The 21,973-nt window shown below is 35.9% G+C and overlaps 1 protein-coding gene across 1 annotated transcript; it reads right to left on the bottom strand.

The window, feature by feature from the left end:
- Positions 1–9,062: 9,062 nt before the first annotated feature.
- Positions 9,063–20,955, bottom strand: LOC128988994 (cullin-1-like). The gene is made up of 2 exons (XM_054410838.1): positions 18,247–20,955; positions 9,063–9,356 (listed from the first exon to the last, which is right to left on the bottom strand). The coding sequence occupies exon 1, from the start codon at positions 20,573–20,575 to the stop codon at positions 18,266–18,268; it is 2,310 nt and encodes a 769-aa protein (XP_054266813.1). The 5' UTR covers positions 20,576–20,955; the 3' UTR covers positions 9,063–9,356; positions 18,247–18,265.
- Positions 20,956–21,973: the final 1,018 nt, after the last annotated feature.

Genomic DNA, 21,973 nt, shown 5'->3' with positions numbered 1-21,973 from the left:
CATTTTTTTAACATTAGTCTTATGGGTTGCTAGGTAACCTTGTTGGCTGAATTAAATAACAAGGAAAAAGTAAACAAACGACTTGAAGTTGTAGCTTGTGTTCATAATAAGCCAACTACCCACAGTATACTAGCAAATTACAAATACAGTACAAAAGGAAAAACATCATTTAGCAAAGATTATACTGAAGATTACTCGATACATTGTAGTCCAGGGTAGCAGTTAGAAGTCTGGGATCTGTTTATGACGATTAGATAAGGGTATGGGCAATCCTAAAATGCTATGGGAAGGGAGGGAAACAGGTCCGTGACGTAGGAAGTGGTGAATGAAGTAGTCAAGGCGAGCTGTCCGGAGTGTGGGAACTGTTTATGACGATTAGATAAGGGTATGGGCAATCCTAAAATGCTATGGGAAGGGAGGGAAACAGGTCCATGACGTAGGAAGTGGTGAAGGAAGTAGTCAAGGCGAGTAGTCCGGAGCGTGGGAACTGTTCATGACGATTAGATAAGGGTATGGGCAATCCTAAAATGCTATGGGAAGGGAGGGAAACCGGTCCGTGACGAAGGAAGGTGTTAAGGAAGTAGTCAAGGCGAGCTGTCCGGAGTGTGGGAACTGTTTATGATGATTGGATAAGGGTATGGGCAATCCTAAAATGCTATGGGAAGGGAGGGAAACAGGTCCGTGACGTAGGAAGTGATGAAGGAAGTAGTAAAGGCGAGCAGTCCGGAATGTGGGGACTGTTTATTACGGTAAGATAAGGGTATCTGCAATCCTAATATGCTATGGGAAGGGAGGGAAACAGGTCCGCGACGTAGGAAGTGGTGAAGGAAGTAGTCAAGGCTAATAGTCGGGAGTGTGGGAACTGTTTATGACGATTAGATTAAGGTATCTGCAATCCTAAAATGCTATGGGAAGGAAGGAAAACAGGTCCGCGACGTAGGAAGGTGTTAAGGAAGTAGTCAAGGCGAGCTGTCCGGAGTGTGGGAACTGTTTATGACAATTAGATAAAGGTATGGGCAATCCTAAAATGCTATGGGAAGGGAGGGAAACAGGTCCGTGACGTAGGAAGTGGTGAAGGAAGTAGTCAAGGCGAGTAGTCCGGAGTGTGGGAACTGTTTATGACGATTAGATAAGGGTATGGGCAATCCTAAAATGCTATGGGAAGGGAGGGAAACAGGTCCATGACGTAGGAAGTGGTGAAGGAAGTAGTCAAGGCGAGTAGTCCGGAGCGTGGGAACTGATCATGACGATTAGATAAGGGTATGGGCAATCCTAAAATGCTATGGGAAGGGAGGGAAACAGGTCCGTGACGAAGGAAGGTGTTAAGGAAGTAGTCAAGGTGAGCTGTCCAGAGTGTGGGAACTGTTTATGATGATTGGATAAGGGTATGGGCAATCCTAAAATGCTATGGGAAGGGAGGGAAACAGGTCCGTGACGTAGGAAGTGATGAAGGAAGTAGTAAAGGCGAGCAGTCTGGAGTGTGGGGACTGTTTATTACGATAAGATAAGGGTATCTGCAATCCTAAAATGCTATGGGAAGGGAGGGAAACAGGTCCGCGACGTAGGAAGTGGTGAAGGAAGTAGTCAAGGCGAGTAGTCCGGAGTGTGGGAACTGTTTATGACGATTAGATTAAGGTATCTGCAATCCTAAAATGCTATGGGAAGGAAGGAAAACAGGTCCGCGACGTAGGAAGGTGTTAAGGAAGTAGTCAATGCGAGCTATCCGGAGTGTGGGAACTGTTTATGACAATTAGATAAAGGTATGGGCAATCCTAAAATGCTATGGGAAGGGAGGGAAACAGGTCCGTGACGTAGGAAGTGGTGAAGGAAGTAGTCAAGGCGAGTAGTCCGGAGTGAGGGAACTGTTTATGACGTTTAGATAAGGGTATGGGCAATCCTAAAATGCTATGGGAAGGGAGGGAAACAGGTCCGTGACGAAGGAAGTGGTGAAGGAAGTAGTCAAGGTGAGCTGTCTGGAGCGTGGGAACTGTTTATGATGATTGGATTAAGGTATTTGCAATCCAAAAATGCTATGGAAAGGGAGGAAAACAGGTCCGCGACGTAGGAAGTGGTGAAGGAAGTAGTCAAGGCGAGTAGCCGGAGTGTTGGAACTGTTTATGATGATTAGATTAAAGTATTTGCAATCCAAAAATGCTATGGAAAGGGAAGAAAACAGGTCCGCGACGTAGGAATTGGTGAAGGAAGTAGTCAAGGCGAGTAGTCCGGAGTGTGGGAACTGTTTATGACGATTAGATTAAGGTTTCTACAATCCTAAAATGCTATGGGAAGGGAGGAAAACAGGTCGCGACGTAGGAAGTGGTGAAGGATGTAGTCAAAGGCGAGCTGTCCGGAGTGTGGGAACTGTTTATGACGATTAGATTAAGGTATCTATAATCCTAAAATGCTATGGGAAGGGAGGAAAACAGGTCCGCGACGTTGGAAGTGGCGAAGGAAGTAGTCAAGGCGAGCTGTCCGTAGTGTGGGAACTGTTTATGACGATTAGATTAAGGTATCTGAAATTCTGATTATGCTATGGGAATGGAGGGAAACAGGTTTATGACGTAGGAAATTGTGTAGGACGTAGTAAAGACGAGCTGTCCGGAGTGTGGGAACTGTTAATAACGATTAGATTAAGGTATCTACAATCCTAAAGTGCTATGGAAATGGAGGGAAACAGGTCCATGACGTAGGAAATGGTGTAGGACGTAGTAAAGGCGAGCCGTGTGGAGTTTGGGAATGGATCTATGTGTCTCCAATACAGTACTAAGACTGCTTTCAGAGTGGACTAATGATTTCCCCCGAGCAAAGCTCGGTCCCCAGGTACTATATATAAAATTCAATGTATGTTTGTTTGTTTGTTTGTCCTTTATGGACTCCGGAACCGCTAAACAGATTGTAATGAAACTTTCAGGCATTCTTAAGCATTATTCAAGGATGGTTTGTGTGAAGTTTGGTGCAGATCCGACAAAAGGGCTCTGCCCCAGTGGCTCTGGAATTTCCCATGTTAACCTTATAAGTACTCATATTTAAATGGAATTAAAGAATCATTAACATTAACAGCTGGTTCAACTAAACAATTTGATTCTGTGATGTTCAATAGCATTAAAAAGTTAATAGGTTTACCAACAGGGTGCAGCACTATTATTTTTTTTTTTTTTTTTTTTACAATTGCTAATTTGCAACCAAAAGGTGAGTGAGCGTAGTGAACGAGCTCCAACCTAAAGGTGAGTGAGCGTAGCGAACGAACTTCAACCAGGACGTGATTGAGCCATGCTAACGAGCTCATCTTGAAAATGAACGAGCATTTGACATAAAACTACATAGGACAGGACGACGTCTGTCGGGCCAGCTAGTACAAAATAAAAGAAAAGGGCACAATAGAACTAAATAAACCATGAAAATACAAAACAACAAAAAAATAAATGGCAGCCATTTTGAAACGGTTAATGATCTTTTAGTATAATTAAAAAAAAAAGATAAGTCTTAATAAGATAAACAATTTTGAAAAATCTCAACGCTGTATCTAAGGACTTATTAATTTTGTTGTACAAAACACATAAATACAGACAGACGGAAAACTAGGCACCACAGACACATATTCCTTTGGAGAAATGTGTTTGTCTTGACCTAAGCAATAACACTATATACATGTGTCCAGAGAGTAACAGAACACCCTGTAGAACTAATGTTACCTTAGCCATTGTTCTTGCCAGAACAAAGTCTAAGATAACATTAGTTCTATAATTAAATATGAATTGATTTGTAAGTTTTAATTGTTTTAACTTGGATCATCGTAATAAATACAATATAACCGTTATATTTTGTCACATTGTTATTTACATAACTATTACAAATCTTTACCTTAGAGCCTTATTATGCGCGGCCACTTGAGTCACGTGCGACCACGACTGCCAGTCGCTTCGGGTAGCCACAGGTGTGGCTAGGGGTAGCGACAGGTGTGGCGAGGTCACGCGTCTAACCGAATTTTATACAGACTTGCATGTAGTTTCTCAGAGTGAATAAGTAAAGAAGCTGAACTATTTATTTTACTATTACTGTTTTACTTAAGCGTCGTAAACGTAGACGAAACAAAAGTATTGGTAGGCAATCAGTTACTAAAAGTAAGACCTTCAGGAGTATTTTTCAATTTTTATATATGATGATCTCAGAGAGGATGACAAGATGTATTTTGGTTGTTTTCGGGAGACGAGACGTTCTTTTGATAACCTTTTAGGAAAAATAGAAGGCAACTTATCCGTATCGCAAAAGAAAATGAATAATTTTATTTCAGCTAAGGAGTGTCTAGCACTTACCTTAAATTGAATATTATAATGGTTTTGATTTGATATAATCATAATATTAATACAATATTAGCAGCAAAACTCGGCGTTACCTGGGTTAACATAAAATTCACAATAATGGTAATAATTGAGTAGGCTAATACAGACAGTTACTTGAACTTAACTTATTCAAATGGCCAACATTCCAATGAAAGCCTTATTTGTTTTGAGGGGTAGCTTATTTTAAGACCAAGACATGTAAAATAACTTAATACAAATGGAGTTACGTATCATTGATTTCAGAAGTGTTAAAATAATAATTTTTTTTTTTTTATTCGTGATTTAGTAGCGTGCTTCACGTACGTCCAATCATAATACAGTAATCAACAGCTCAAAATTAAAGCTGGCATTTCACTGAAGGTTCTTAGACCAAAATATATAGGATAATGTAATCAGAACTGGCACAATACCGCTTTAATTGAAGTAAAAATTTGAAAATAATCAGATTTATTTTTTGGGTCAAGTAATACAGTACATTAATGAATGATGATGCTTGGTGGCAAATCTGTTCGTGGAACCCTTTAATTTAAGACCAAAATTATGAAAATCGGTCAGGTAGAAGAGCCGAACCGACTCGGAAAAGAAAACCAATATTTTTTAATATAGATAACACAATTAATATAATAAAATGTTGAAACAAAAATCAGGACTGAGGCGATGGCAGAGAGTTGGGTCCGCTGCGGCCCGCGACTATGGCTGCGCGTAATAAACAGCATATGATAACATGGCCCGCTGGTGGTGCGACAGTCGCGTGGGCTTGCGACTAGTAGCGAGGGTGCGCGACTGTTGCTTGCCCAGCCACCGCAGTCGCGCCGCTTAATAAGCTCCATATGATAACATGGCCTGCTAAAAGTGGCCTTTGAGCAGTCGCAGTCGCGCGCCACTCGAGTGGCCGCGCATAATAAGGCTCTTAAATATACTTATGTTTGGCCTAAACAATTATAAGAAACCATACAAATCGTGCAATGATAAAAAACAAGACTTTGCAACTATGTGTAATTCAGGATTTTCTCTTTAATCTTAAAAACGCTGTAATTTTTTACCTACATCATATATATTTACATATGTGTACATATTATTGAAGAAATTGTATTCTCTACAACCTTCTTTCACCCAATATTTCTGAAAAAATAACAAGGAAGGAGGAAAAAATAAGATTTTAACGAAAAATGTGAGGTGAAAATCTGTTTTTGAACATTATATCTTTTTGAGCGCGGATATCTCTGAAACTATGCGTTTTTCACTGATAATGTAAATGATCAAAGTTTTAGCAAATTTAATTAGCTTTAACTTTTACACTGAACAATTTAAGCTACGACACGCCGTTTTCAAGTTATAAGCAAAAAACCGCAAATTGGGGCATTTATCCCTCCCACCTCCCCCCCCCCTCCAAGAGCGGCAGGGTGATTTTATTCTCACCTATCATATATTCATTAGGGGACCCTCCCCAGCGCATTTTTGAAAAAATTGGGAATACATAGGTTTGTTCCTCTATTTTTCCTAATTTGGACTTATTTGCTTAAACTATTTATCCATTAGATTGTTTAAAATTCTTATAATGGGTAAGCGGTGGGAGTAACTTGAACAGTGGTTGGTGAGTCAGTGGCTCAGTCGGTAGCGTCACGGACTTCGGGCCCAAGGCAGCGATGTCGTTGGTTCGGATCCTCGTCACTGCCAAAAACATTTTATCAGTTCAGTTCACCTTCGAACTGTACCATACCGGCTCACCCCTTGCTTTGCTGGATACGACCCACCAGGCAGTTTAGTCTATGTGGACAGGCAAACAGGGCCGCCCAAAGGGGGGGTCAACCGGGGCAAGCTGCGCCGCGGCTGAGGGGGCACCGCTCAGCGGCTATTTGTATTAAACATTATAGTATTAAAATATGTGAATGCGACTTTTACTGGGGGGGGAGGGGGCGCCACGACCACATCTCATAAAAATTCCTCATTAAAAAACAAACATAAAAAAATGTGAAACACAACACACACAGACATCACTTTTAACTGGGTTCAGGAGGGCCCAAAACATATATTTTCACTTCCACCTAAAACTCAAACTCGAAAATATTGACAAAAACAATACTTTCTCCATGTGTAAAGGAGGAAAAAGTAAAGACTATGTAAATATAGTAAATGAGTGATTTGAGATAACGTCATTCTTTTGCCAGGTTAGCCCTAGTCTGTTTAGCCACTAGTGATTGTCATTGAGTTATGGATGGTTGACTATCAATCAATTCAGACAATCTAATACTGCTGAGCTCCAACGACTTGGGAGATTGATTGATTATATCATACAATGCCTATATTGGCTGGTCATAATCAAGAATTGGAATTCTTTTGAAATCCCTTGTGCTTGATTTCAAAAGTACCTGCAGCATTTACAATTTACTATCCTTGTGATTGTATGGATTAAAAATAATGCCAAAAGTGCATAGTGATAAAAGGTATGTGATAAATAATGTATAATGTATAATTTAAATAATGTATTTCGTGAAGTTTAGCTGTTTCTTATTACTAATTTAGGTAGTAGGTAACAATAGACCCGACACTATTGACGTTAAAAAAATTTGAACGGTATGATGAATAAAGACTTTTTGAATCTTGATACGGGGGAATTGCTGTATACGTTCCACACACAGTTCCGTAGCATATGTGAATGGGCAAAATGCAAGGTTAATAAAAGAGGTTGAAATGGCAACAAATGATAATTTAACAACTGGAGAATACATTAAATGATCGAGATTCTATGAGTAACCTTGATAATTGGTTTGTCTTTTATAAGAAAAATCATTGACCTAGTGACAGTGAACTGCTCATTGTAAAATCTGAAACTTTTTTTTAAATATTACATGTTGGTAAAGTTTAGAGTGGGCTGATAAGACTATATTTCTTTCTTATTTTAGAGTACATTTTAAATTTTTTTTTATGTTTTAGTAGGTAATACAGTATGCCGAATACCAGCGGACAATCAATTGTTTATTAATACCTTTTATATGGTTGAAATTGTTTCAACATTAGTTAAATAAGATGATATTAATTGTTACTAAACATCTTCTATGGAACTAACCTTAACCCTTTACGATCGGAATGAATTTTTGCCGCTGTTCCTCAGAGGTCGTGCGGCCAGCTCTACTGGCTGCCACCATTAGCGTGCGGAAGTCAGTACCCACAGCAGTTGTCCTTTGCGATCTGGCCAACATGAAATCAAACGCTGGGGTGTCCAGCAGGACTGGCCGACAACGTTTTTGTTTGTATTATTCCAAAATTACTGCTATGATGCCTGTAGAGTGCTGCAACCTAGTGAGGAATTGTTAAACTAAACGATCAGAGGGCGTGCAACATTATATCTTACAAATGTTGGTGGAAAAAACTAAAATAAACACCGGGTTTGGTGATTTTCTCAAAAGATTTGTTTTTATTTGTAATTTTAATTAAGTTTTAGTGTACATTTGAGGTGATTACAAGAACAATTGTAATTTTGCGTATAGGCATACACTTTTTTCTTAATTATGCCTACAATAAAACTTTTTTATGTCGTATAAGTAATATGAATGGGGTTATGTTTGTTTTCATTCCCGTATATTACCCTAAGTAATAATGGACGATCCTTTAAGATCAGACGAATAATTGAGAGACTTATTATTTGCTGATGAAGAAGATGTTGACAATTCCCATATTTATTATGGATCAGACCACGAAAGCGATGTTAAGTGTTTTTGTAAAACTTGTTTAAACAATCCAGGACTTCATATGGGCGAATATTTAAATAATACCACTAAGAGAAAAAAATAAAAGATTAAAAGAGAGCTTTCAAGTTGTTGTTTGTATGAGTGACAAATATACGTACATTTTACACGTTTACTAAATACGTAAATAATATTACTTTTCATTTTCAAACAAATTTATGTTTATATACAATATCTTATTTGTTTTTAAAATTAAATAAAATGAAACTTTTATCAGTAAAAATTACAATTATTTTATTATAACTTAAATCCCCTGTGCTAACATAGCAGCCTATAAGTGAAAACAATTCCGAGCTGCCGGGAACGAGCCACCATGATAAATGGTGAGGGAGGAAGGCCTTGGACTTGGCCAGTACAACTGGCCATCCGACTGTCGGAACCGAGTTAGTACGGATAGAATTACGACTCGCTGCCGACTGTGTTGAGGTCACTCCTGCTGGCCTTCCGATTTAAAAACTGTCTTCAGTTGATCTAAAGAGATTTATTATGGAAAAACTGAACTGGAAATGGTATTTTGCTATTTAATGGAGGGCCATACAGTAATTATAGTTTGACATTGATTAGTAATCACCTCACTGCAATTATTTTACACAAATGGCTTAGTTAAGATTTTTATAAATCCACCATATGCACACAAAAAAGTAAGATTAACATCACAAGTATAATTTAAACTATTACTAGCTAGGGTAAAGATTGAAAACCGAGCTTTTAGAAAAAAATTTATTAGATCCAAGTGAAAATATCATTGTGTACTTTTAGGTTAACTAATTTATTTACACAAAACAACTCAAATAAAAAAGGAAATAACGTAATTTTTAAATATAACATGGATCTAATTAATACCTTAGTAAAATATGGATAGTAAATTTACAAGAAAATATATTACGCCCAGTTTCAAACAACATTCAAAGAGAGAACGATTGCCAACAAAACATATCTTTAAACAAAATAAAATATGAAATAAAAGTCAAAAGGGTTGATACAAAAAAATGTTGTATTAACCCTGCATCAAATAATTTCAAATACCTGGATTTTCATATGAAAATCTTGTACTTAAAAGATTTTCTTTATAAGAAATTGGCAAAAAGTTTATTGTGAGGAAAATTTAGTGTACCTTAGCTTATTATGTCTTTATAAATATATATAACAAATATTAATTATCACAGGTTTAACTGGACTAATTATTTAGTAGCTTCCTCTCATCTTTCAATGCATCTCTTCCAGTAAACAGCATCGGTAGATTAGGCAGCATTCACATCATGAAACATTCCTGAAAAATGTAAATCAATTAAATAAAATTTTGAACATTTTATTGGGATTTTTTTATTGGTAATACTGCTTCACTTGTATTGAATGGCAATAAATTAAGTGATTTCATGCTTAGGGACATTGCCATACCAACAATCTTCAAATAGCCTTGCATGATATTGATACCGTATTGTAACTGCAGTAGCCTATCAAGACCACTGGAATATATCACAACAAAATTATCAATACCATGTCAAAAGTACAATATTTAATCATTTTTTTTTTAGTTCTAAGCCAAAAATGACTACATTTTATAAAATACAAATATTACGCATTGCATAACATTTCATGACATATAGTCTAGATATTGACTTGGATTGTTTATAAACTTGAATTTTACTTTACCTGATGGTTTTCTTTTTCTAAAATTGTCATCAACATATAGCTTTCAATAACTTTTATGAGGTAATGATTTTGTTTAACCCTACGAGTGGCGAATCAACAAAACATGTCGGATTTCAAATTGTGTTGCTGAAGTGGCAACCGACAAATGTTGTCGATTAAGGTAACATTTTATCATCCCGTTGCATTTTTAGTCAATCTTTACTTGAGGATATTGTGATGAAACGCATACGGTATATATATTATGTAAAAAAGTCCTAAAACGTTGTTTTATATATACCCTTATTGTCGAAGAAACTTAAAATTCAATGTTGACAGGTTGGTCACACAAATAAAAGCTTTGGATTTTTCAAAGCTGAAATAAAAGAACACTTCATCGTCTAACCTCCAATGGCGGTGTTGTCATGAAATTTAGTCTGATAACAAGACTGTGTGAGTTTTATTGGTAATTTTACAGTTTAATGTGTGTTTAGTGTTGTGTATTAGGTGTAATATTTGTACATTATTTTGCATAAATATTTACACACATGTGATCCAAAGATCAAGACTAGAATTTTATTGATATAAAGTCAGAGGAGTTTTGTGTTACAGTACCCCCCCCCCCCTCCCACCAACCAACCAACTATGTTGACTACACTACTATGTTGCTACATTGTGTTGTGCTATGTTGACTGATGTTGACTACTATGTGTCCTACTATGTAGGGACTATGTTGAGGTATCCCTCTTATCCGGTACATTTTAACCGGACATCGGTTTAACCGGACTACACTCGGGGGGAATGACATCTCTTTAACCGGACAATTTTTATCAGCACATTAGTTTAACCGGACTAGATCGGCAGGAAGTGGGGAGTACTGAAACGACTGTTCTCGTGGGAAAGATTTGAGACCAGTGATCACGTGTCTAAATACAATGCTCTCCTAAATTTAAGTCGAATATCACAGTAAACAGTCCGTTTTAACGAGTTTTTGGGGACGTTGGTTTAACCGGAAAATCCGTCATCCGGACTGGCCTAGGTCCTGAGGAGTCCGGATAAAAGGGAGTCTACTGTATTTATTTTGTGGTCTATAACAGCTGATCAGTTATTTTGTTTACACTTTTGTTCATGTGTAAACAAACTATTCTAGTACTTATCTTATATTTTAAGAAACTTCTGAAAAACTTATGACAACTAGCCTGACCATACTACTGGACCGAATTACATGCGTACCACACCCCCATTTCACTTAGTGTTAAACTCAAATAACATGCATTTGATACAGGAAAATTAAGTTTTTTTGTTGTTTACACAAAAACTAAAAGAGATACGAAGTAAGTGTAAATTACAAAGTTGTTAAGAATTAAAAAACCTATAACATGAAACATGCTATGCCGCTTGACATGTTGCTATTTGAAATTTTTGAACAATGGGCATTTGCAAATTTTTATAAAATCAATTTTCTTAGAATTTGTATTACTTCAAAAAACCGTTACTTATAGCATATCACAGTAAAGCTAATTTCATAGCGAGTAAGAAAATTCAATCGGAGAAAGGCTAAATGCATTGGTATAGAAAACACAGAGTAAAAAAAGATATATATTGATTTTTCCAAAAAAAAAAAAAAACTGCCGCCATTTTGAAACAGAAAAAATAATTAATTTCTGTTTTCGCCAACATGTTTGTCTAATAAATACCTTTAAAATGGTGTATAACATGACATATGTTTACATTTGAAAATTCCTATATTCGAACTACTGGAACTAGTGATCCTGGGTTTTTGGCACACCCTGTATCGGAAAAAGTTTAAAATATGTTTACATTATTCCTTGGGGTCAATTTAGTGGAAAATAGTTTTATTTCATCCTTGTACTTTAAGCTGTTTTTCCGTAATCAATTTGAGACACCTAACGTGGGACACCCTGTAGTTATTTTCCATTATTGACTTGATATAATTTATGTATACAAATGTACTTTTTGAATAAAGGATTTTTTGATTTGATTTGTGCAGGTTTTATTTGTGTAACGTTGTGAGCATCTGTACACTCACAACCATTGTTTCTTTTCTGGCATTTAAACTGATTGTTGTTTACATTCAGCAAATATAATCTCTCTCTAAAAATATAAAATGGAAATATTGAACAACTTTAAATTTTATAAAAAAAAAAACCAAGAGATTTATTTTATTTATATTATTTATATTATTACAAAAATCAGTCAATCTTCATTGGTTATTAATTATCATTACAGAATGGAGCATTTTGAGGAACTTTTATTTGAAAACTCCGATTTAAAGGACTATAATGAGATTCTGACATCAAGTTTTTGTTTCCATTTACCTAAGATTGTAAATTGCTTCCCTGATGAAAGCCATGATATAGTTAACAGTGCAGCTCAAATTGTGATGACATTTTATACCATATGTGGCAAGTTGGAGGATCTGGAGGGACAGTTGAGAACCATAAAAGAGGATCTTGATCTGGCTGACTCCAAACTGTCAAGGGAAAGGTGCTCTCATCGGGTTGAGAGTGAAAATGCTCTAAAATTTCAAGACGACCTTGTTACTCAAAGGCTGCTCTGGAAACTAAAATACTGGATCCAAACCAGAGCTTAACCAAAGCTCGGGAATTCTGCTGCGCTACTAAGTTAATTCAAGAAAGCTATGACAAACTCCACAACGACTATGAATGAATGTTAACAACGTAATTTTTTTGTGGAAAACAGCAGACTACAAAAAGCAAATAAAGAAGTATGAAGTTTCTAACCATGAATTGACAACTAAACTGATGGAAAAGTTGTTGTATAGCCTATAGAAAAGTTTTTACTTGACTCGAGAGGAAAAGACTCTTACTTACACTCCTAGAAACCGAAGTAAGTAAATAACGAAATGATGTTATGTCTGTGGGACCATATGTATCACAATTAATTAAATTGCAAAATAAATCAGATGTGGAGAACACACTAAATGAGATGTCTATCAATGAGAAGAAGTATATTTTCTTTTGTAGGTCTATAAATAATAGCACTTCTATAAACTGGTTAGATAATTTAAGTACGGCAAAATGCATTGGAGTTTGCTACTTTTAGATAAATTGACTAAAACAGCGCTCCGCTATGACTCAGCCCAATATATCATGAAGCATGCTGATACCTTACTGCAAAACATCGGTCAGGAAGGTGTTGTTCTGCAACAGTTGAACAACAGTTAAATGACTTTGGATGTGGCCTACATGTATAGTCACTGCTCGGCTGCTCCTCTTCTCAGCTGTGTGATCACATCCTTTCCCCACAACTTCCAGAAAAACATCACCAATAAAATACAAGTAATACTTCGTTGTTGTCTAACACTGAACGCAGCAGTCGATGAGTACAATAACAATAATCTCAACAAAGAAGTAAACAAACCTGAAGACATTGGATTGTGTAACAACTGTGATAAATTTATATAACCTTTAAACACACTTAAGTTGACTAACCGATTGAGGCCTCTCTCTACCTGACGAAATTGCCAAAGATTCCCCGAACAAGAGAACTCGACTGATATTACGGATGTTAAAGTAACAACTATAAATACATCTAAAAGGAAAACAAATAGGTCTAAACAAAAAAAATAAACGTAGTGCCAATAAACATCATATTATAATCCTGGTTGATAGTCATGAGAGAAGTTTGAGCACAGAATTGTTAGATGTTTGGCCAACTAGAACTCAACACATTAGTAGCATCTTTGTTTAAACCAAATGCCACTCTTGATATGGTAACAAAGAACATTGAAACACTTACAAAGACATTAAATAAAAAAAGACTTTGTTATTGTCAAAGGAGGATCCAACGACATAATATAAAAAATGGAGGAAACGTGATTGAGACTCTGAGGAGCGTTATCGATGTAACTGCTCATACTAATATTCTTGTTGCTGACTAGCCAGTTAAGTACCACACACCCGAAGAAAATAACAGAGTTAAGTTAGTTATATTAACTTGGAAATTGAGAAGTTGGTCGATCAAGCCATCCATGCATCTTTGTTACCTCTTGGCTATCTCTCCCGCAATCTACTTACAACATACAGCCTCCACTTTAATAGGCAGGGCAAGAAGAAAATTGCATGCATGGTTAGGAACATAATACATCCACGATCCCAAGAAACTGATGGTGATAACGCCCGATTATTCCATGAAAACCGTGTTGTTCTAAAAGAGGAGGACATGAAACATATCTTTGATCAATAACATAACATATCACAATCAATTGGTTGTGTTGCTAGCCTAGTGGTTAGCGTCTCGGACTTCGGTGCGGGAGGGACGGGTTCAATCCCCGGCACATCCACTTAACATTTATCTCTCGTAACTCTCTCGTGAAATGCCACTGACATTGAAAGAAAAAAAAATACAAGAATGATTCCTCAGTAGCCTTTGCCCACACGATTTCAGGTTATTTCAGCAATAATGGCCATATGTAGCTGTTATATTTACGAAAACTTTTGGAAGACCTTCACAAAATGATTTAGTGAACAGCAATCTTACGTCCCAAGTTTCAAAGAAAGGAGCTACTGTGTTTGCTTTAGCAACGAAGCCTGTATATTATGGGAAGCCCAAGTATGAGGATTACACACAAGCTTTTTTACAACAGAGGGACCACTTTAAATAAAGGAAACTAAAAGTAGGCCTACATATTTTGATTACATATTATCCAAAGTTGATGTGTTCTCCGATGGGCTGTGTCTGGGATAAAATAGAACTACAACAATTTGTCTCCTGTCTTGTGAATTTTCATAACCAAACTGAAGCGAAGATCATAATTGTTAATTGTTGAGTAGGCCTAGTAAGAAACGGATTGTCTCATGAGGCTTATGTCAAGAGATTACATCAAGAAATCAACAAACGTACAACACCTACCAACTTCAAATTATCACTTGGAAATAAAAGATGGTTCTTTCCAAGTTCCATCATCTCACAAAGACAGTTTTACAGACACTTCTGATTTGGAAAACATGTCAATCTTCCCACCCCTCAACACATCTCAACATAATTATGATCAACATGAGTATAACAATCAAAGTGAAGTGAGTGTAAGTGCAGAGAAGAGTAAATGTGCTTCAGAGTGTTTACATAAACTGCCAAAGACTCTCATTTCTGGCAGCAATGATGGTAATTTTTTATAGAGAACTAGACTGGGCCAGCAAGAATTACCAATCCCTCCTCTTTACCTATTAAATAGGTACACTACAGAGTTGAGTTATTTTTTCCAACTTCCTGAAATTTAATTTTTTGATAATAACAATATTCTCTGTAAGTAGTGTTAAGTTTAATATTGTGTTTTTATAACTGACTCCATTCTGAACAAAATGTGCAATATGAATAAAGTTATTTTGATTGATTGACTAATGTTAAAAGTCCAAATAAAATAACAATTCTACACCAAACCATTCAGCACTTCTCTTCTCGAAATTTTATTATTAGAAATTGTTTTAGAAGAAATCATGCCTGAACTTGTTGTCATAAGTGAACACAAATTAAATAAAAATGTAATCCCTCATGCATCTATAGCAAATTACAAAACTACAAACTATTACTGTAGAAAATCATATCTTGGAGGAGGGGTCATGATTCTTGCTCGGAATAGTTTGGCCATAAAAAGTAAAAAGATACCTGAGTTGAGGATATGTTGGCAGATAAACTTTGAATGCTGTTTGAAGTAAATATGTAAATATTTTATTTTTTATTAATCGGAGTAGGCCTATATAGAACACCAGGAATTCAATTTGAGACTCAAAAAAATTATACCGTACAACAGATATGACAGCGACCAAAGGAGCATAGAATTGGAGGAGGAGGATTGAAAGTAGCATAGAAAAAAATAACAAATAATGAGATTAAAGAAAATTCATTTCACAACGATGAATTTAAATTAGTTATAGACAAAATCCTAAAGATTTTAGTGAAAAGTTTTTAATGAGTAGGCCTATTTTATAAGTGTTGTTGACAATGACAGTTGTCATTCTACCCTAAACTAAATAATCATCTAGACAGTTAGTCCGAATGCTAATTCCAAATAATGTATCAAAATTCTTCCATATAGGCTATTAAAACCTTTTTTTTTAAACTGAACTCGAGCAAAAATGTCTTATTTTGATAACAAGTTCACTTCCGGTTATGATGAAATTCCAATGCCCATGGTAAAAAGTTCTAAAAATGGATTACTAAAACCCTTGGTACATATTAGCCTATTAACTCTTCTTTCATTTCTGGAATTTTTACAAATAAACTAAAAATTTCTAGATTCAAAACCTTACACAAAAATGAGAAAAAAAACAGAACCGTCAAATTACAGACCTTTACCAGTATTGCCTACCATATCTAAGCTCTACAAACTTGCAATGCACTCCCAATTGGTAAGTTTTTTTTTTAATAATCAATTTTTTGACGATGAACATGGTTTTAGGTCTGGAAAATTTACAACAACTAACTGCTGGTATTGATCTAGTTGAGACTCTTATTGATGCTATTGATAGCGGTGACAACTCTGGAATTTTCATGGACCTTAGTAAAGCATTTGATAGTGTTTCGCACAGACTCTTATTTCAACGATTCTCAACATTTTGGTATTAGGCCTACTGGTAACTCACTAAAATGGTTTAAATCATATTTAGAAAACAGGCAGCAATATGTTGAACTACGATTACAGAATTCAATCAATTACATATCAGTCAAATCATCTCTAAAACAAGGCCTAAATATGGAGTCCCTCCGGGGGTCTATTCTTGGTCCAATTCTATTCCTCTGTTACATAAAAGGCCTGCCTTCAGCTCTAACGAACTCAAACACTAAATTATGCTTCTATGCTGATGATACAAATTTAATAGTTTCTGGTAGATCAAAAAATGAAATTTAATATATAGGCAATAGTAGCCTTGAATCTATATATGAATATTTATCTTGCAAAAACGTATTGCTTTTAAAACTCAGAGAAAACCAATTACATAAAATTGTTCAACTGCCCAAAAAATACCTTTAAAACCTCATTTAAAAATTGATAACAATTAATTAGCTCAAGTGATTCAAACTATATTCTTATAACTTTTTAAGGCTATTGCATATTATAGAACCAACTTGTAAAGTTGAAATAGCTGACTAAATTCTTTAATTCCCTTTAAATATGAATAATCAATTAATAAATAATTAATTTATGGTTATGCACAAAGTTAACATGGGGAACTACAGAGCCACTGGGGCAGAGCCCGAAAGGATTTTTGATATAAGAATACGCCTAAATGTTAATCGGGAATGTGAGCTATCATCATGCCAAATTTCAGCCCAATCCGTCCAGTAGTTTATGCGTGATTGAGCAACACACAAACTTTCAGATTTATAATATTAGCCTAGTAAGATTTGTACCTACAAATTTTAAATGTGTAGCCTATATTTCTTGAATAAAGTGTTTCTGAATCTGAATCTGAATATAACCAAGATAATTAGCCTACAATAACTAGTCTCAATTATATGCACAGTAACTTAAACAATGTTTGGTTATTACAACCTTGCATATTATTATTAGGTAGGCCTACTCTCCTTGCCAACAATGGAGTAACAGGAAAACAGGTAGGCTATTATTTTGTTGTGTGATAGGTATTTAAGTGGTACACCGGATAAAGTTACATAAAACGGTGAAGTTTCCTTACCTACCAAAACATAACTTAGTAGGTTCCAAAACTTAATGTAGGCCTGGTTAAAAACACTTAGCTATAGGAAATCCTATCCATTTTCTCTTAAAATTGAAACCGTTTAACTTATGGCATATCCTGTCGCAATGAACGCACAGTGGGCCTACCTTGGATAGTAAAAATAAAAGCAAGCAAATTTAAGCTAACTAGGACCTTAAAGATAATTAGTTTGAATTCCACATTAAGTTATTCTTAATAATTTCATCACTAGGGCCTAAAGTGACTCTTTTTGACATGATGAGGTCAAGTTTTAAAACGGAAAACTCGTAAAATGAGCAAGGGTTAAGAAGTCACTTTTTTGCCTTGTGGTGAACTCAATTTTTTATAATATTTCATAGGTAACTTAATTAAACAAAAAGCTAGAAAACAAAATAGGCTAATTTGTATGTTAATATAACCTCTCAGAACGACTTTCAGCTTGTTTTCAATTTTGCTAATGCAAATAAGCAGTTGTTTAGTAAGTGATCCAATCATTTTGTCTATTAGGCCTAAACGAGTGTGTTACAGTAAGGAACTTACATACCTACCATTGATATGTCGAGCAATCGACAACAATAGACTAAGACCTTACCTAATAAATCAATCGATAAAATAATGTAGATCGATAAGTTACGATTGCCACAATCAAAATTTACAACTATTTGTACAGCAGATTTTTACTCCCTAGAGAGTAAAAAAGCTACTTTAGACCCACAAAGCATGCATTAAAACGGCTGTTTTTGCTGCAGTATGACAACAAACTTATTGATCTAGACTCTATCAGTACCCTACAATTAGCCTAGGCCTAAGTGAAAATTAGGGTTACCGTACCTTTGTTTCCAAGACCACATTAAGCAAGGTAGTTGTACATGTCTTTCTGTCCATCAGTTCTGTCCAAGTATTCTTTCTCAATCAAAATGTCGATGCACTTCTTTATTGTTTGCACCTTTGGCTTAAATCTTGATGCAAGTTGCTGGAAGACTTCTGCTACAAGCTGTTGGTGCTGCAGCGTTTTGCGCATTTTCATGATTCTCACAATAGCTGCCTGAATAACCAACTTTCTATCCTCCTCAATATACTTATGTGTGATTTCTTCTGAGAGCTTTTGTTCCGATTTCATTGGGATATTGATGTTAACTCGCAACTTCTTGTTTTTGTATCCGGTGTTCAAGTTCATCACCGACTCAGCATCAATTTTACTTTCATCGACATCACAACTGACCAGTTTGGTTTTAAGTAAAATTTCTAGTACTTGCAGGAGGAACTCGACTCTAATTTGGGTTGATTCTGATAGCTGTTGAACTGTCCAGCTTTTACTTAAATTGAACTGAAGTAAGACAGCCATTTGGAATGTGGATGCCTGAAGTGTGTATCGGTTTTTGAAACAGTTTACGATCAATTCCCCTTTAGACATGTTGTATAACCAGTTTAGTTTACGTCCACTGTGCCGATTGCTGTAAAACGTTGTGAACCTGCTAACACTTCGCTCCAACTCTGTTGGGAGGGAAAAATTAAATGATTGTTGAAAGGGCCAAGATCCAGATGAAAGAACCTGAATACTAAAATCGATATCCAAATTTTCATTACTGTTTTCCATATGTCTACGAAACTGGTCATTGAGATCTTTAGAGACTCCGACATCTTGAAACATACGCTGAAGTTTGGACGTGTACTCAAACCCACAAGCTTGCTTTAGTTTTGATATCATAGATGCTTCCGCATCATCACTGGCTGACATGTGTTGCACAAGGCGTCTAGCAAGCATTTTGGAGTAAAACTTCTGAAACACATCCTTATCCTCAATGTACTTGAAGACAACCATTACCTGATTAAGAGTGTCTTCTAACTCAGCTTCTTCTGGATTTTTACTGGATTTCTTCAGAAGTAAGTCACAAAACTTGGCAAGCAATTCCGGAGATTTAGAGCTGGAATTCACAACTTTAGTTACAGCGTTGTTATTGATGAATCTTCCACAGGCCTTATCAAGAGCGGCAACAAAACCACTATCGTTAGAAAATGCTGACAATACTAAAGCATTGTATTTCTTGTGAACTTCAAGGATGGTACTTACATAAACCTTGGGATCATTGACAGCACTTTCACCACATCTTTCAATGGCTTCCAGACCTTGGTTAGCTATATGTACCTCTAACAAATTCCTCAACTCACTAAGTCCATCAGGGATTTTAGACACAAGTTCGTACATTCTTTGTAAATCATCATTCTTATCTGCATCTAACAGATGCTGAAACTCCAAATGGAAAATTTCTAGATGTTTTTCAATAAGTACAATTTCACATGTGCGCCGTAAAGGTACCAAAGTTGACTCATACAGGTAAACTTTAACTCTTTTCTCTTCTTCCAAGAGACGCTGTTCAGCTTTCTTAATGTATTCCGAGACAGAATTTTGCAATAAAAACTCAGAACTCTCTCTACTGTAATATCTTTCGGTAGCTTCAAGAAACATGTTTTCAAAAGACTCTTTATATATCGTCAAGTTGGGACCTTTGGCAGCTGGATCATCTTCGTTGAGCCCCAATTCAACATAGCAACTGATCACTCCACTAACAAGTCTAGTATTGATGGTCTCTCCGTTCCGTTCCTTCTCAATCAACTTCAAAACTGCGCTGGTAACCTGCTTATCAAGCCTTTTGAATAGGTTTTCTTTCCAGGTCACAAGGGCCAGTTGGTAGATCACGTACATGTTCTTCCGGCCTTCATCACACTCTCGTCGAACCCAATGTCTATTCAAGTAAGAGCAAACTCCATCCAAGACCTTTGAACTGAACTGGTACTCGTCCCACTTAGTCGTGTAAAACTGCAGAACATCTTCGTCCATCAGGTCGATTCCATTTTCTAAAAGATTGACCAAATAGTTCCGAAGAAAATCTTTGAGTTTTTTGTACAATTCTTGACCTACAAATTGAGCCCCACCCTGACTGTTTGAACCACTTTTTTTTGTTTTTGCCGTTGGTCGAGATTGTTGCTGGTGAACACTAGTACAATAACTGTATACATGAGTGTAAAGTTCCATATAGCGACCTTTTGGCATATATTGTTGGTTGTAAACCTGTTCAATTCCACATTTAAGATCACCCCAAATTTGATCTAGGTCGACTGTTCTTAAGCCACAGTTGGCTACTTCTCTGTTTGAACTCATGATCACAAATATGTTTAAACGGAAGTCAAATTAATAACGACAGGCGATATCCAGGAAGAAAGACACAAAAGTAAAAATACAATAACCTTGCAAACATATCCTAGACACACATTTCACAATAATTATAGTCAGTAGACATTTCGGATGTAAATATGGCTTGCAAAAGAGGAAGAAGTTCAGATGTTTTAAAATGTTTCGAGAATTTTCGTTTTATAAGCACATAATGTTTCATACAGGTACGAACATAGACAACACGAATTACTGAATCTACTATTATTTGGATTTATAATAATAATTATAGGAATTCCAATTTCCAATATTCAGCACACCTCATCAGCAGAACAATAAATTCAGTACCTACCTACATTAGTAGCCTACAATTTTTTTCACTTCACCTTGATGGACTAATGGACTTGGACTAGACAAGGTATGGAGAGACGAGAGGCGGAGACTGGACTATTAAGGTTAAGCAAAGTGAACCAAGTAAGAAAGAATGTGACAAAGGTGGATATTCCGTTGAGTATACTTATATAGTATAAAAACATTGAACAATTTTAAAATTATAACAAAGACCAAAGTGTTTTTACTAACTTATTAGCCGTCAATATAAGGCGAACTAATTTTGACAATGGACTTCTTTGTAGAGTAATCTTTTTTTTATTGAACCAAAAGTAGACACAATTACATGTATTGGTTACGTCAAAATAATATAATATACAATGGAATTTAACTTAGAATAATAAAATTAACTTAAACATAATCTTTACAAATCATTTTGTTTCGAAGGACAATAATTAAGAATCTATAGCCGTCAGTCAGGAAGTCACGCCGCTGTAGTAGCATTTTTAAAAGAAATTAACTTTTTAACTTCCTTTGGAATTCCAGATGGTCTGAGATGTTGTCTGACTCTGCTTTTAGAGGCGTTGGAAGGTTGTTTAAGATAATTACCCAACCCGTCATGTTAAACTTCCCTATCCCATGCGTGATACGTAAAGTTCTTTACCTAACCCGCCATGTTAAACTTCCCTATCTCAAGCGTGATGTATACAACTTCCTTACTTCTCGAGTGATGTAAAGTATCAAAAACTCACTCGGTGATGTAATGAAACCCATTTAAATAACATTGAGTGATTAACTTAAAAAATATACCTCTATGGAGCCAACGACGTTCAACGCTAGAAATCAGCTGTGCTCTTGAATTTTATTGTTATGTTTTGAAGAATTTTCCTAACCTAGCTTTTGTTTTGTAAATGAACGTTACTGTTAGAAGATGAGTGAAATGGATAATGAAAAATATTGTTCGTAACCTCCTGTATATTGTCGGGTCAGGTAAAATCTTGTACGTTACACGTTACGCAAGAGCGTGTTTACATCACTTAGGTAAATTATGCAACTCGC

Source organism: Macrosteles quadrilineatus, unplaced genomic scaffold (assembly GCF_028750875.1).
Source record: "Macrosteles quadrilineatus isolate MER2022 unplaced genomic scaffold, UCM_ALF_1.0 Scaffold_3__2_contigs__length_128488019, whole genome shotgun sequence".
NCBI lineage: Eukaryota > Metazoa > Arthropoda > Insecta > Hemiptera > Cicadellidae > Macrosteles > Macrosteles quadrilineatus.
The sequence above is the reverse complement of the archived record's forward strand: the minus strand, read 5'-3'. Positions and strand labels throughout refer to the sequence as shown.

What these genes read in the sequence shown, in the direction of transcription:
- LOC128988994 (XM_054410838.1), bottom strand. Translation starts at nt 20,575, where the DNA reads ATGAGTTCAAACAGAGAAGTAGCCAACTGTGGCTTAAGAACAGTCGAC.